Source organism: Zonotrichia leucophrys, chromosome 11 (assembly GCF_028769735.1).
Source record: "Zonotrichia leucophrys gambelii isolate GWCS_2022_RI chromosome 11, RI_Zleu_2.0, whole genome shotgun sequence".
Lineage (NCBI taxonomy): Eukaryota > Metazoa > Chordata > Aves > Passeriformes > Passerellidae > Zonotrichia > Zonotrichia leucophrys.
Genome location: NC_088181.1, coordinates 15,913,953 through 15,930,777, shown reverse-complemented (window position 1 = coordinate 15,930,777; position 16,825 = coordinate 15,913,953). Strand labels below are relative to the sequence as shown.

Genomic DNA, 16,825 nt, shown 5'->3' with positions numbered 1-16,825 from the left:
TATAAAAATTTGCCTGCTTGTCTCCACACCTGGTTCAGGTACAGCTGACATCCAACCATGCTCTGCTCAGTCTCAGTTAACTTTTCCATTGTTTTGGCTGTTGCCCAAGATTTTTAAGAACTTTACTGTGAGTTTTGGCAACTGCTACTGATATACTGCACAACTGTAGACAGATTTCCCCTTTAAAGGCAGAAGTCATTGCTTCTTCAGCACTTACCAGGAGTAAACAGAGAGGGAAGTTCACGCTATGATTTGCTCATTCTACTGATATTCTTCCCCATCTCACAAATGAGCATGTTGTTCCTGTTGTCTTAGGGAGAAAGACCAAAACTAAGAATCTTAATGTACCTCCCAGCTGGGAACAGAACTGTGAACTACCCCTGGAGCTTTGGATTCTTGACTTTTTTGTTGAAAAAAAGCGAAGAAAATGAGATGGTGGGTAGGAAAAAAAGCAGAAGACTGGGATATGCAAGATCATTATGGAAAAACTTGTGCTCTGCAATTGTACAGATACAAAGCAGTAGATCTTCCTGAAAATGCTGTGGCAATTTTAGTGAGGGGAAGAGTAAGAAATGTATCTGCAGACACTTCACAGGGAACAGACTAATAGCTGGCCATTATTCAGATTGTATATTTGGACAAGCTAATATGCATTTAGAGGACAGAAGGGTTTTCTTGTTGTGGAGAGATTGCAAGACAGATGAGTTATTCCTAATTCACAGCTATATACATGACAAATTAGAGCTTTTCATACTGAGTTTTAATAATGAAAGATTAGTTCCTGACACCAGCCTTGACAGGTCATTAACTACAGCACAACCATCAAGTGTTAGTAAAGTAAAAGTGTTCTCTTACACATCAAACTTAACAAAATCTGTCCCACTTTGAGAAACTTACCATAAATTTTGTTGACTGGTATTTAAAGCATAGATAATTAACTCTTCTTCACAGGAATAATATTTCTAAATACAATAAATTCTAAGTAAAAAAATGCCCCTCTGTAATTGTCTGTCATGACTTGGAATGAAGAGATGACAAGGACCAGTTTAGCATTCTCAGCATTAAGAACACATGAAAAATTATTCTCATTGGAGCCAGTCAAATCCAGTTCATGGCTGGGAATAACTCCACATGCATATTTTATGTATAAATCTATATATAACTCTATATATTGCACACAGGAGACCTGAACTATCAGACATTTACCATCTTTTAATAAAACAGTAGTGCTAAATGGAACTGGCTGGTAAACATTAGTCACAAAAACATGTCAATAAGGCTGCAAAGATTCTAAATGATGGAAAAAATCATGGCCTGCTTTCAAAATAAGTCAGTGAAGGCTTGTAATATATTTTGCTTCTAAATTACTCCTTCTAGTTTATGGATTAAAGAAATACAACATTATGGAGTGTAAATATGTTGCTATGGGGAGAACAGGCTGGGTGACTGGTTTCACTGAAGTTCATTGCATATGAAGGAAATACTCCAAGGAAATACTTCAAACAGTTCAATATTTAATGTTGTATATTCAGATTTACTTTCAGAATGTTTTCCTCTATAACATGAAACCAATTTTCTTTTTTTAAAATCATTGCTGGAGTTGCAAATAAATACAAGTCCCAGAAATCTCCCTGTTCAGAAACTTAACCTGAAAGTTTTTAGTGGCTGCTCTATGTTAATAGAGAACATATCCCTTCAGTTCACAGCCCTCCAGAGAACATCCTACCTGGCCTTTTATCTCAGCATCTCTTACATGAAGTATTCCAAACTGCTTCCACCTAAAAAACACCTTCCTATGCTCTGTGAGAAAGCAGAAGTGATGAGGTGGGGCTGGAATGATTAACTCACACTCCTGACAGACTGCACCTATGCTTAGCTGTAACAAGTTCAAGTTCAATTAAAAAGATTTTGGAACACATGTTGGGATTAATTGTAACAAGCAGAAACAACTTAGATTGTTTTCAAGTCCAACAAACAGAGTGCAGAGTATGAATTTTCCAAGCTTTTTAACATTTACAGAACTGAGAAGGACAACAGATTAGAGGGGCTGGGGAATAAAATCATTTCACTGCAGAGGTCCATTAATGTAAAGTAGCTATAACATGATGAGAGAAGCTTGACACCTCCAAATTCACCTCTTTTGGCTGGGAAAACTGTGTCCTTGTGGGAGCAAAGGATCAGCTGGTGCCCTGCTGCACACAGAACCCAGCAGTGACACTGAGCCCGAGCATGGAGCTGCTCTCCACAGCTGCTCACCTCCTGATAACCCACTCACCCTGACTGTCCTCAGGGGGCACCAGAGTTCACTGCTGAGCTGGGACAAATAAGGAGAACACTATAACTAAGAACATTAGATCTACACAAATAGCATTTAACTGAAATAGAGAAAAAATCCTCTTACTTAATCCAGTTCATCAGCTCCACAGTGTCTGGGTCATAGAATTCTCTCAGCTCTGATAGTTCATCCATTATTCCTGGCCAGAACTAAAATGGAAACAAAACAGAACAACCTGAAGACAGAATGAACCAAACAAGTTTTGGATGCTGAAATGTATAATTTCCTCTTAGCTGGCAAATAATCTTGTCCAGCTCATGGACAAATTCCAAGACACATCTGTCTATCCTTCCTAGGAAGGAGAGGGGGCTGTCACTGCAGGATGAACACACAGTTTCAGAGTTGGACATCTGCAGCTCCTGCCAGATGACCAACAGGACTAGAACTTCCCATTATCAATAATGACAAGACAAGGAAAGGCCCCAGGAATTAACCTTAAGTTTGGAAAGGAAATATAAAACTAAATTTTAAAAGGTAGGAAATCTGTATCAGAAGTAAAGACTACTAGATGTGCTGCAGATGCTATTAATGGTATTTCAGAAGTTTGAATTAAAAGAGAACCACTGAAGGCAAAAATAAAACTGTGACTGAATGACAACAAAACATAGGCCATCAGGAGAAAGCATTTAAAAATTTACTATAGACAAAGAATACATAAATCAAATCCAGAAGAGAGAAAAAAGGATGGAAACTGATTCTGAAAAGCTTAACCCTCCTGTCCAAAAAGCTAAGGGAACAATGATTTATTTAAGGGTTTATTGTTTAAGGCAGTGAATATTTCAGGGCAGAAGGGAGCAATTAAGGAAGATAATGACAATGCTAATGACAGATTGCTGTGCATCAGTCTTTCACTACAGAGGATGCTATGCAAAAACCTATTCCAAACCTGCTTGCTTTAGATAAGAAGGACTGAAAGGTTTGAAAATTGAAATGCTACAGGAGAAAGTCTAGGAAAACCCACCTGATTATCTAAAAAGCCATTAATCATCCCATTTTAATGCTCATCCAAGAGTTCAGAAGCAATTTGGATGTGGTGCTGCTGAGCCCCTAAGCAAACACAGGCATTCCTTCTCTAAAACTGTAATTACATGGCAGGCCTGGGGGCAGGAGGTGTAACTGGGCCAATTAAGATGCTCACCAGTGTCCCTGCTTGCTTAAAACACTTGTTCAGGTGCTCCTGGCACCTCCCAGGTGGAGCCATGGCAGCAGCACAGCTGTGGGGAAGCTCAGGGAAGTACAACAGTACAACAGATGCATTTCTGCTTTCCAGAAGCCCTCCCAGAGATTAGTAAATCCAGCTGTTGTGAAAGGAGATTGTGGAGTCTCATCATGAATCAAAACTGCCTCTCTTCATTACTGAAATGCCCTGGATAGCAGCACATTCTGAGAGCTTGGAGTCCTTCAGGGTGGAGACAGAAGGAATGGGCCCTGCTTTGCTTTTCAGTTACCCTGCCCTGTAACCTCCTGAGGAGCCAGTGGCTGTTCCAGCAGTGCCACAGCTCCCTGCTGGGGCTGTTCCATGACATTCCCTCTGTAAAGGTTTTTTAAGTCACAGTTCTGCAAGTTTTGAGTGAGTACAAGCAGTTTCCACTGGAGGAAAATTTTGGTCATCGGGCTTGCCATTACTGGATTGAAAAATTTCCAGGTACCACTACATTTGATTGGTAGAACCAAGAGAAAACTAAGGTACTTCAGGAGTTCCAAATACAAGGTATTGACAAATTAAAAGTAAAGCATATGAAAATATGGACCAGTAACAGTGACAGAACTTTGTCTTGTAAATAAAGTATATGTCAGATTGAGAAAAAGTCTGGTGACACCAGGAGAGGATAAAAAGAACAGATGGAGCACATAAGGGATGTAACAAACTGCTCAGAAGAGAGAGGGAAATGTGAAAGAGGTTTCCAGCTTGTAACAGTGCTTGTCTCTGGGGCCAAAGTCTTCAGGAAAAGAAACCAGTTGTCAAGTGGCTTAAATTAGCCCTGAATGAAGCTGTTCATACACCAAAGACTGCTCAGATCATGAGTCTTTGCTGTAGTATTTGCTGTAATAAATGTCCATGTTTGGAGCAAAAGGACTTGGCCATGATGAAGATAAAAATGCAGCTGCAGAAGTAACAGGAATAGAGTGTTTACTCTTAGAGAGAAATCAAGATTATTTGGCAATCCTTGGAATTAGAATGCTGAAGCTCAGAAACTCACCTTAAGTACCAGCAATTTATTCAAAATTACTGACATGCAAACACAAATTGATGAGCATTATTGTGAAGTTAAAATACAATGAACACAGATAAAGGTGAAACCTACCTAAAAAGTGTAAGAAGTGAAACATAAATACTGCTTGGTACTGCTTTATGCATGTGTTGTGTTATCTGCAGCACAGCTAAAGTAGCCATGGAAATACTTCAGAATTTTCACTTTATCTGAAAGATGTTTGCACTGTAATAATGAAAATCACATGAAAACAGGAATACAGATGTCTTACAGGTCTCAAAACATCCTGTGCCTGAAACCTGAAAGAAATCCAGCATTGTAGCTGCATCTGCATCTCAATAAATTATTGTTCAAGTGATGTATTGGGGGCTGTAGTAACCACATGCCTCAAAAGAGGCTTTCATTGGCTTATTCAGGATTAGGTTAATAATCCCATAAAAGTCCTATTTTGAGGAACTGCACTGAAGAACAGTTCTGACAAATGTAACAGATAATGAAACACCAAACTGCCTCCCTACAAATTCAAGAGAAGCAGCCCTGATGGCCAGGTAACTTTGTGGTGTACAGAGAAACTGCCCCTGCAATCTGAGCAGTCACTGACTCAACAGAGAAATTACTGTCTGGAAAAGAGAAAGATAAGTAAATCTCTGTTCCAAAAATCTCCTTCCACTGCCTGTTTGTAAGGTGTCAGAGAGAGAATATAAAAGCACATTGTCACAGAAGCAATGGGTCCTTTCTGGATCTCTCTGTAAATTCTTGTCTGACCACGCCAGGGCACCTGGGACAGGAGCCTTGTGGGTCCCTTCCAGCTCGGAATATTCTGTGATTCCCTCAGGTTTCTTATCAACTTTGCAGGAAAGACCCACAGAGAGATCCTCTCTTCTGGTAGCTCAACTGCAAGAACTGACTCAGGACAAAAAACAGCAGATTGCTGACAAATTTCTCATTCCTACTGTGAAATTTGAAAAATAGTATTTTTAATGTCAATAAAAATTATTTCTTCTATTTAGAAGAAACATGAAAATGATGCTTTTCAGGCAGACTGAGCACAACTAATGACTGCTCCAAAGCCCATGAAATCAGTGGTTTCTGTTGACTTCAGAATTGAATCTGACAGAATTTAGGAACTTTACATCTGCTCATGAAGAGTGGGAGGAAAATTATTCCTAGTGATCTGTCACATTAGACTATCAGAATGTCATGCTCCTGGTATCCCTCATGTCAGAAGAAATGACATTTTTTCTGTCATATTCAGAGATGATGAAAATAGCAAATGACTTCCTAACCATCACATGAATGGACAAAAAGAGTCCTCTAGCAGAACAATAAGACAATTTAAGTGGAAAACAGGAAAATTTTTTTACTTTTTGTTTCAGTTTCAGAGAGGGAAACACAATACTGGAGTCAACTCTATTAGCACCTTTCTTAACTGCCTCACTACTGCCTTTTGAACTGCAACAATGAAATTAATCTTGCCTTTTTCTGAAGGGAATTATTTAACAGCTGTATTTTCATCTCACACTAGTTATTGCAGAAACAACTTCTCCACCAAAGCAGACTGAAATTTTTTGTCTTTGTGACTACAGATGAAAAGAATGGTTTGCCCATTAAATCAGTGTTCTAAATCTCAATGCTATGACAGACTGATAATCTTGCACATGTTATTGATTTAGGTATGTTTGATGCATTTACATTGAAGTGTTTGACAATAATAATATTCTGTTTCTGGAACAGACAGAAGACAAAGCAGGTACTTGACCATTTAATAATTCTGTACTTTAAAACATATGAGATGAGGCACAGCAGTAGAGATTACTATTATTTCTGCTTCTACAGTAAATCATGGCACAATGTGACAATCTGCATTTTATCCACAACTTAGTTAAAACCAAAAGAGACAACTCTCCATAAAATTATGCCTTTAAATAACACCTGCTACTTACACATACAATCAGATAAACATTTGTATCTATGAACAACTACTTTGGATCAAATTAGCCCAACTGATCCTTCACAGACAATTCCATAGGCACAGCTATCCTCATTTTTAAAATTCAGTTACAATTCTTGTATGTAGTTACTAATAAGACAACCCTTCTAGGAGAAAGGAAAAATTTCATGCAACTAAAATATGCCAAAACATTGAGAAGAAAATTTCTTACCTTAAATGAAATGTACAGTAATGTAATTATTGGTATAGAATACTTAATCACCTGTGTCTGTGAGAAATTGAAAAAAAATTTGGTTATTTTGATGATACATTTAATAGACTTAATTTTTAATGTATTGATATCTGAAATATTTAACATGCAGTGGAATTTAAGAGATTGAATTTTAAGCCCATATTCTGATTTTATCTTCAAGTAAAACTCTAATTACAGACCCATCCCAAAAGATGGATTTATATCTTTAAATCTATATTCTACAAGGTGGAAAACACTGTCACTCAATATAATTGACTGCAAAGGTCTCCTCAGACTGCTGATGATTTCTTAATATGGAGATTTTTTTAGTAAAATGATGGCTGTTTTTCATAGCCACATCTATATTGCCATCTAGTGTGTTCCAATGGAATTGTTTAATATAGAAACCACCAGAAAATCCATTTTACTCACTAAATTTATACAAAGATCCTGCAGAGATACCTGGTTAGAGGGAACTACAAGCAATATTCAGCCCTGAGCCTTGGCTTGGTTCAGCCCAAAGCCCAGAGGATGAAAGGCTGAGTGCAGAGCTCACCCTCTGGGATGTGTAGAGATGGAGACACTTGAGGATGAGTTTCCAAACCTCTGCACTGCACAGGCCAAAGGATGCAAACACACACATGTGGGATGTCCAGAGGTACTTCATCCTGGAAGAACACAAACTTTTCATGATCACTGGGAGCTCTGCAAAGCTGCTTGTGAGAGCAGTTCGTGTCTAGAGAAATTATGAACATTTTCTGGGACTTTCCTGCCTCTGGAATAACTGAGTACAGGACTGACACTGCACTTTGCTGTGCTCTCCTGAGAACATCTCTGTTCCCAAACTTCCATTCTTTCTGGCACAATTTTGGGAAATGCCTCAGTCTACAAGTAGAAATACACCAGGGAGAGAAAGAATGTTCATGACCCTATCAGTTTGTGGTCAACATACTTTACACTCTTATAAAAATACACTCAATCATGTGAACAAGCCCTTAAAATCAAAAAATAATATACCTCATTGTGCTTAATGCCAGACATCCAAAAAGAACTGTGTGAACCAAGCTGTAGGCAGCCTCAGGCTTCAGTGTCACTGTGTATTCTTCCATTTTGTCCTTCAAATGGACTTGGTTTGAACCACTACTTGAAGCAAAAAAGAGTGTTATATTAAGTTCTATAACATATTTCATATCATTATCTGCATTTTAAAAAGTACAGAATCTTTCTGAGGCCACAAACAACAACCACTGCTATAAGCCCACAACCTTCTATGATCTAATTTAGCCTGATGCCACCAACTCGATGCAGCATCAGGTATTTCTTTTCATGTGCAGATTTCTGGAAATGCAATGGGTTTAAATGAGCTGGATTAGAATGAGATAAAATACAGCATGGCAAAGTTAGTTTCTTGTTGGAAGCAGCTACTCCCATGTTCAGAGGGCTTTTGATGAGTGAAGAATTTAGAATTGAACTGTAATTTGTGAGGTTGTGCTGGTCTGTCTGGATGCTACCAAAGCCATAGCTTGGAAGCAGAGTTAGGGAAAATGAGCCCTGAAGGGAATGGTTATTGCTTGAGGTGTCTGGCCTTGTGGAGGGCCCTTCCAAAACACAAAGAAGCTGCTTCAGTTTGTGGAGTTTTCCTGTTTTCTTCACAGCAGGGAATAAGTGAGATAAATGCATTAAAAATTATGGACATGTTTGGGATTACATCTAGGGTGGCAGAAAATAAGAGCTGCAGAATCTTTATTTTTGAAATTGACTGATCCAGTAAGTTTTTAAAGAGGCTGGTTGAATAGTACCAAAATTCTGTGATTCCCTCAGGCTTCTCATCAACTCTTTCAGCTTTGCAGTAAAGTCCCACAGAGAAATCCACTTTTCTGGTAGCATTTACAGATGACTGACATTTGACAATTACTATTGTAATATGTAATTGTCATACCATAGTTTGGGAAGGTCTTGGATACTCTCCCTTTCTCTTGCTCTCTCTCCTGTTTATCCAGTCTTCCCTAAAATCTCTGATACTGACACTAATCACGTGACACTCCTTGAATTTTTGCTTAATCAGGTTTTATATGATCCCTTCTACCTTGTGCCCAGGTTGTACAAGTAAAACTGAGAGCTCCATAATTAACCTTTTCTTTTTTTTTTTTTTGATAAACATTTCTGTCTGATTTTCTTCTTTGTTCTGTAGATAGCTCAGAATCCCACAGATTAGCTCTGGGAACTGCCAGCAGTGCTGCAGTTACAGCTCCTGCCCCTTCACACAGACCACAAAGTTCAGCACAGACTATTCCAGCTCATTTCTGGGCAGGTAACATCCAGGGAAATCTGGGTTGTTTTGAGGGTAACACCTGGGAAATCTGTGTTTTGGAGTGCTTTGCACAGAGAAAATGGGAAGAACTAAAGAAATAACAATGTTTTAGATAAAAACATCCTTCCACTGCTTCTCCTCATCCCAAAAAACCCAACCATACATACTGCAAAACTTCAGCAGCAAAAGCTTGAGTGAATCTAGGGAAGGATGTTCCTTTGGTTACATTTTTAGATTCAGCAGGAAGTTACTTATTCTGTCTGATTTCTCTCTCCTACACCCCACTCCTCAGTAGCTGTGCAAAGCCATCCTGTATTTGCTGCTGTGTTCACCTGCCAGTTCCTCACCAGCTGAAGAAAATAAAATTAATAAAAATGTGAATTTTCCTAAAACTGTACTTACCTGAGGTTCCGAAAGGCAACAATTACAGCTGCTACTGTCAGAAGGAAGAGAACAAATCCATAGACGTAAAACAGTAAGGTACTGGAGAGTCTTGAGAAAGTATTTAAAGGTAATAAACCAAAGGCTTCTTCACAAAGATACAGGTTAGCATCAAAATCTCTAAAAAAAAAACAAACACCTTTGTCCATCATGTATTTCATAGCTTGATGTCAAAAAGGATCAAAGTTTCCTTTCTTCTCAAGAAATTATAAAGTCACACTTGTGCAGATTATTCTTAGAGCAAGTATGACATAAACATGAGGTAAAACTGTGATTTATTGCACACATTTGAAACAGGAACAACCTGAAGGCTTCAATTAAAGAAGTCAAACAAAAAAGCAAAGCTGCAGCTAAATCATACCTTGTTGCTCCAAATCCAAATTTTGCTTTCAGGAATTTGAATATATGCTCATCTGATTCAAGATTAAGAATTTTCTACAAAGGGGGGAAGAGAAAGACAATTATATTTTAACTATCAAAAATGTCACACAGTAAACAGCAGTTTTTTTCATTTAAATGAAACTGTGAAGCAACACAGGCTTACTAAGATGGGTGCTTTGCAATCAAAGAAGCATTCAGTTTTAACTGCATGCTTTGAAAAGAAAATTTAGTGAAACACTTTGCAAATGCTCAACAGTATAGATCTACAACTGACATAAAGTACAGGTGAGCTCCAAGTTAACACCAATTATTTGGTGTTAATTTGTGAAGTTTTCAAATCCATATACCAAAGGTTAGCAAAACTATCTTTAATTTCTAAAATGCAGTTTCTGAGATGCAGAAAAATCTCACTGCAGTTTTTGTTTAATGATGTTCATGTAGATAGTTAACAAATAGCTTTTAACATAATACAATGTGTAATTTTTGATATTAAAAATTATTTGCCTACCTTAATGAATTTATTTATTAGGAGAGTCAAGCACAAGACTAGTAGAACATGGAGGATAAGTTTCCCAAGCCTATTAAGCAAGCCACCCTTTTTTAGGTTTTTCTACAAAGAAGAAAATATTAGTATTTCAGTCCTTTTTTTATTTTAATGTATTTGGAACAAAGCATCACAGGCTATTTGCAACAGCTCATCCTGCTAGTCCTGAGCAGCACCAACTTTGCATTAGGGTCATTTAGGCAAAAATAGACACAGAACCAAGTACCCAGAATGAAGATAAACTTCTTGCACAAAACTGAAGGGACAATGCCATAAAAGCTTTGATGTGGCAGAGTTTTAGGAGCAGCCAAACAGCCTTTCTTTGGCAGCAGCCCTACTGTACTAACAGAACTTATTCCCTAATTCCCACAATCTTGTGTGCCTTTTGAAATACCTACTCATTACACCTTCCACTAAACATGGCAAAGGGATCTTCTGGCTCTGTCACTTGACAGAATTTTGAGCAATTCTCCAGTTACAAGCTCCAGATCCAGAGAAGCTGCTCACAGTTAACTGGGAATAGGTGCACAAAACAGGAATGGCCCTGTAAACTCCTTTATTGTGGTCAGAGGCTGTCACCAATGCCAGAATCAGAAAAAAAAAAAAAAAAAAAGAACTGTAGCTACAATAAAAAACCTAATCTTTGAAAGAAATAATGGATTTCAGGAAGCTAAACATGACATGAACCTAGTTGTCCAAGTTGTTACAGATTATTTTTTGGAGGCAGATCCATAAATTCAAGCCAAGTCCTGCTGAAACAGGTGTAAAGTCCATTTATGCAATTTTTTTTCAGGATCCAAACTGCAGCTTGCACAATCATTAATGTTAATAGTAATCATGGAATTATGATGTCTGATGTGCTTGGTTAAGCTACAGTTAGTGTAATGTAATTCAGTATTTGATCAGGCAATGTTTGGGTTGCTGTATGCTATAGTAATTCCTTTTAATTAATATTACTAAATGAAAATTATAATGCATCTAAATTACTCATTCACACGCACACACATTTATAAAAATACTCTTTATTTGTACTACAGAAATATTTTGGTACCTACCTGGATTGTCCTTGCTATTAAGACAGAAACATTAAAACTTATAAGTAATGATCCAAGAATCATGGAATTGAAGAACTGTAGGACACAGACCAGCAGTAACCCAGAAATCTGAATGATATAGAGCCATGTAACCTGTAACAATAATGAGATTTTTATGCCTACAAAACTTTACAGTCATAGGTGCTTTTCTCTCAATATGCTTTATAATTTATTTCAACATCAATTATTTTTGCAAATAATGTATCATCTTGCAGTGAATCATTACATTTAAAGCCATTACTGCATCCTTTTTATATTTATGTCCTGAACTACTTAGGTTAATATTTTATGCCCATTTTATACTTAAGGAAGCCTGATCCTATAATCAAGCAGATTAACTGCTGATTATAGATGATTATAACTGCAGCGTGAGGAAAATATTAATTACTTAATATTTGGAAGATGGTTTTATTTTCTGTAGTCCAAGAAGTGTTTCTGTAGCCTCTGTGGTGTCTTTATGACTGAGGAGTTATGGCTCAGTGCAGTTCAGCAAACAAACATCACCTACCTTCTCAAACCTTCCAGTAATGGTTCAGTACAATCCCTTTCGGGTTATGCTAAACTCTTATCAGTGTTCAGCTCAATGGAAGCACTAAAGCCCAGCTGATTTTCTACAGTGGTAGCAAAACAGACATTTTACCTCACATAAAGATCCCAAGTTCAGTCCTGTGTTACAGCAGTGGTGTAAATCAGTATCAGAGAGCCCAACAAACTCCACCAGTTCTAAGCAGTGCTTTTTTGAAAATGAGTACAGACACAGTGGTGTGGTGAGTCTGTGTTGGAATAACTCAGCATGAAGCTGGGAATTTGCTGACTCTTAAGGCAGCTGCCCAGTCACATTAAATGTTGACTTTAGCTTGCAGCTGCTGATATAATAGAGTTAAGAAACTTAAGTAAGAAACATTTATCTTGATATGCAGGCCCCATACTCATTTTCAGTTAAATTAATACAATCAGTAAAGTTCAAGTCTGCTTCAAATTGAAAATGAATTTACATGAATTACTCTTCATCCTCCTGTAACCTTTCCTAAAGTTAGAATCTTTTTCAACCAGTGCAAGCTTTCACCATGCCTAAAATGATCTTGGTAGAATTTCACAGCTATGATAACGTCAAAGACAGTGTTTTCATCTTCTACAGTACATTTCTGTTTTATAAGATTGACTGTCAACGATCCCTGACCTTCTTAGTAAGACTTGTTTTATTTTCTGGCTTATCCAGCTCAGCAACACAGCAGGGGCAATGCTGTTATTTTGTGGTGAATGTCAATGCAGGAAGACAAGAATTGCTTCTCCCCAGCAACCTGGTGTTCTGCATCCTCCTCCTGTGCAGAACTTGGTCCCAAACGAGGATGCACAATGCTTGAGGCAAAATTCCTCCACTGCTTTGACTGCAGCTTGCACAAAGATTCCCTGTGGTACTTTTTCCTTCTGGCAACTTTGAGAGGCCATGCTAAAGCTGTGGTATCAGATCAGCTGTTAGGATGGTGTTTGGAAGTGTCAAATAGTGTCTAAACAGAAGTAGACAAAAATTAAATAGACATGAACTAGGTTCAAGTGAACAAAAACCAGAAATGGTGTTGTTTCCTTCATTCACTTTTAGACTTGCAGGGTTTATACTCTGTGATTGCTTCAAAGCACAAAGCACACAACACAATCAGTATTACTCTGGCCATTCAGGCCACTGGTTAGGAAAACACCTTAAAACTGTTGGCTTTGTGAAGGCAAAGGAACAAAAGTAGGTTCTTTCCAAAGAGAAATTTACCTTTGCTGTGGGAATCATGTCCAAGGAGTCCAGTATGAACAATGCCAATGCTTGTATCAGCATCATGAACTGGTTAAATTGCCAAGTCAGGCTAAAGAGAAACGTTGCTATGAATACAGCCATGAGTGTGAGCCTCTGCAAGGAGGTAACAAAGTTTTATTTTATAGTTTTCTTGGTTAAAACACAAAAAATCAAGCAAAAAAACCCCAACCCAAACAAACCAAACCAAAGCCCATCTTAATCTGGTTTTATTTTAAACTACTTTTAAAACACTGAATTTTCTAACTGCAATAACAGCTTAGAGGATAACAAACATTTTATTAGAGTTACAAATTCTTCACTTATGCCTGTGTTATTCTTGACTTATGCCAGGGAGATCTTGGATAGTTACAGCCCCCAGATTAAAATGCAATACCTGTTTTACTGTGGTATAAATAGCAGTTAGTTGATCAAAATGAGGAGTGGTAACTTAAGAACTGTTGGTCAAAGAAACTGTATCAGCCCTTTGCTTGAGGACAGTTCTCTGTTGCTGAGTTTACTGTGTCACACTTGTCAGAAACACTCACCTCCTGAGCAGGCTGTAAGTGAGCTCTGAGCAGGTATGTGATGGCTGCTATCTGAACAGCAAAGAAAGGCAGTGCCCAGTTCTCCCTTAAAGGAATGGTGAATTCTACCCTTGTGGTATCTACTCTGTACAAAACAGACAGTTTCACAAATTTTAAATCAAACAAATACTTGGTGACAGACAGCTTGCAATTTCAGGCATCTTTGTGCTATTTTAACTCCTTTTTTATAAAAAAAATGGAGGCTCTACACTCCAGTTCTTTCAACGCACCTGGCTCTGAAAATAAATCACTGTGAAGGTTCTGCAAGTTATCCATTGTTTCTACATGTCAAATGATGGACTTCAGCTTCACTAACTAAAAAAAATATACTCTGGATTACATCTTACTTATGAAGCCCAGCTTGGGTAATTTAGAAATGACAAATACACCCCAAACTAAAAGCATTAACAAAATCCAGCTTGTGGATTTCCACACCACAGGTCATGTTACTTCATTTTCTGGTTTGCAAATGTACATACAAGAATATAAACAGAATATAATTTTCACTGTGATCCCAATGACTTGAGCATGAAGACACTTTAATTGCTTATGAACTTTGGGTCATTTTTTGAAGCTTTTGAACATATGAAGTATGTCAGGGAAGAATTCCCCAAGGAATGGTCATTTGCAAAACCTGATTTAAAAGTTAAAAACAGAATAATTCTCTTTCTTCCAGTGTAGAGAAAAATATGTGCTAAAACAATAATTCTCTTTCTCCCAGTGTAGAGAAAATATTTGCTAAAGCAGCAAGTAAGCAACAAATCTGAAACATGCTTAGCTGGAGGAAGAACGTGTCTAAATGGAATTACTCAGCAGCCTCAGATGTAATTAATCTGGACAGAAAGTCTTTATCCAAATCCATTCTATGCACTTATTATACTGCATAAAGTAAACAAGCTCTCACTGTTCACCAATTATTAGAAAGATGGACAAATTTGCTCCAGATATTCTGTAAATGGAAGAGATGACCTCATGAAAGAAATGTGTGAAATACTGTACATTGCATGTGGCTTTTAATTCCTTTTATACTGGGAGAATGAAACACCCTGCCTCCATACACCTGTAATTATTCTGTAGTGAATGTGCTTGCAGATAAATTCCTTTAGAGCTGCTCATTAACATATCAAACACTTCTGGTAGAACCAAGACTGTACTTTTAATTTCTTGAATAATTTATAGGTAACAGCCAATGTCACCAGTCTTAGCTTTGTGCCAGCAGCTTGATTCTGGCATAAAGCCAGTTCTCCAGTTCTTAGGTTTTTATCTCCAAACTGGTAACTCTTCAAGTGATAAAGCACTAGAGCAGCCCAATTAGCATGGTTTCTCTCTGAGGCTTGGTGCAGGAGGTGGCTACAGGAATAAGGGGAGAGAGAACTGAACCTGAGCTGAGGCTGTGCAAGGAACCCCTGCAAGCAGGTGTGGGGCACTGAGGAGACACCTGAAGGGCTTTCCTGCAGATGGCTTGAACACCTGAGAGATCCTAGGCTGGAGAAGACAGGGAACATCACCTGGAGCTCCAGACACATCTGAAAGATGTTCTCCACTTTCAGAGACCACCTTCAGACAAAGTTTTCTACTCATACTTTCGGAACCTTTAAAAACCCAGTCTGATACGTCAGCTCATTTCTGATTGTTTTCTAATTATTTTTTGTTATTTAAACATTCTTTCAATTTTCTGGCTAACTGGAGAGAGGCCTTTTACTTTCATGTTTTGTCCAATGAATCATGCAGTTAAAGCTTTAATGCCTTACCTTTGAAACTAGGCAAAATATTAGAAAGATTAAATGTTTCATCCCACTTACCTGTTTGTAATATACCAGCAAGCTGCCAACAACCCTGAAAGCCATGTTCCACTAAGAAGCCAGCTTGTTACATACAGAGCAATGACATAAACTGCCTGAAGTCCAAACAAAGTGTAGATATAAAAATAAACAGGCTCTAGGTATTGCTGTAAAACACAAGAATACTGATGTTGACATTAAAACACTCACAGGGGGGGATTATACTTAGTATGAATTAGGTTTTGCTTTTACAAATTAAAAAGGTATCAGGAATATTTCTAATTAGAAAATATCTACAAAGGGGAGCTAGGATTCACTGCAATCTTCATAATGCACTTACAATCTAAAGCCAGAAATAAATGCCTACCTGAATTGGAAGAATCCTATACAGAATGCTGAGAAACACCTCCTGGTAAACATTCATTCTTTCAAGTATGTTAATTGTCCTCACAGATTCAGTTTTATTGTCATATACTAAACCATGTAAACCTTAATGATAAAGAGAAATTGAAATAGGAGATTGTCATTTTCCCCCTCCATCTTCATTTGAACAGTGAATAACTTTTTCAAAGGTATTTTAGGATCTCTCATCAGAAACTGCAAACTTTGAGTCAATGATTCAGAACATATTACCTCTGAATCAACATGACCTTCTGAGGTCTTCAGCTTCCCTGCTTCAAATGTGACTCACAGTGCTAATTCAAGTACTGTATATTTAGTAGTGTATAAAACATTTATTTTTACACTTCCATCCCCAGCATAGAATCTGTGGTACATTCTGGATCCTGAGAACTGTTCTTGGCACTACTTTAATCACAGGTGAAGTCATTATTGAAAAATGTGTAGTACAAGCAAAATTGCTAAGGAGCAACAGCTAAATGTCTAGAAAACATGAGACTGTCTGAGAAAGCCCCATTACTGTGTATGATTTCCTTGGAAGCTGCTCCTTGTGTCACTTACTGTCCAGGAATACAGCAAAAAACATTGCCCCTTCCCAGAAATAGCTCATACCTCAAATTAAACAAGAGAAGAATAAAAATGAAAGTAATAAACTGTATAAACTGAATAAACCAGCAAGCTGAAACCTGAGCAGATATGAGAGCTGTCCCTCAAAGTGATTGCCTTCATCAGCATGTGAAGGTGTGGCACAGAAATCAATGCATCATTGTGAAATT

General features: G+C 37.8%; 1 protein-coding gene across 4 annotated transcripts in view; it reads right to left on the bottom strand.

Moving 5' to 3' along the window:
* The window catches only part of DPY19L3 (dpy-19 like C-mannosyltransferase 3), a 35,652-nt gene that overhangs the window by 9,333 nt on the left and 9,494 nt on the right, over window positions 1–16,825 (bottom strand). For 3 of the 4 annotated variants that reach the window (XM_064722970.1, XM_064722968.1, XM_064722971.1), the window contains exons 5-16: window positions 16,018–16,139; window positions 15,672–15,817; window positions 13,831–13,954; window positions 13,265–13,399; window positions 11,464–11,595; window positions 10,373–10,474; window positions 9,845–9,918; window positions 9,445–9,603; window positions 7,749–7,871; window positions 7,288–7,399; window positions 6,711–6,767; window positions 2,402–2,484 (exon numbers count right to left, since the gene is read on the bottom strand). In XM_064722970.1, the coding sequence (XP_064579040.1) occupies window positions 2,402–2,484; window positions 6,711–6,767; window positions 7,288–7,399; window positions 7,749–7,871; window positions 9,445–9,603; window positions 9,845–9,918; window positions 10,373–10,474; window positions 11,464–11,595; window positions 13,265–13,399; window positions 13,831–13,954; window positions 15,672–15,817; window positions 16,018–16,139 (1,369 nt within the window). The remainder of the gene's footprint in view (window positions 1–2,401; window positions 2,485–6,710; window positions 6,768–7,287; window positions 7,400–7,748; window positions 7,872–9,444; window positions 9,604–9,844; window positions 9,919–10,372; window positions 10,475–11,463; window positions 11,596–13,264; window positions 13,400–13,830; window positions 13,955–15,671; window positions 15,818–16,017; window positions 16,140–16,825) is intronic. The other variant, XM_064722972.1, reaches the window with a different exon arrangement.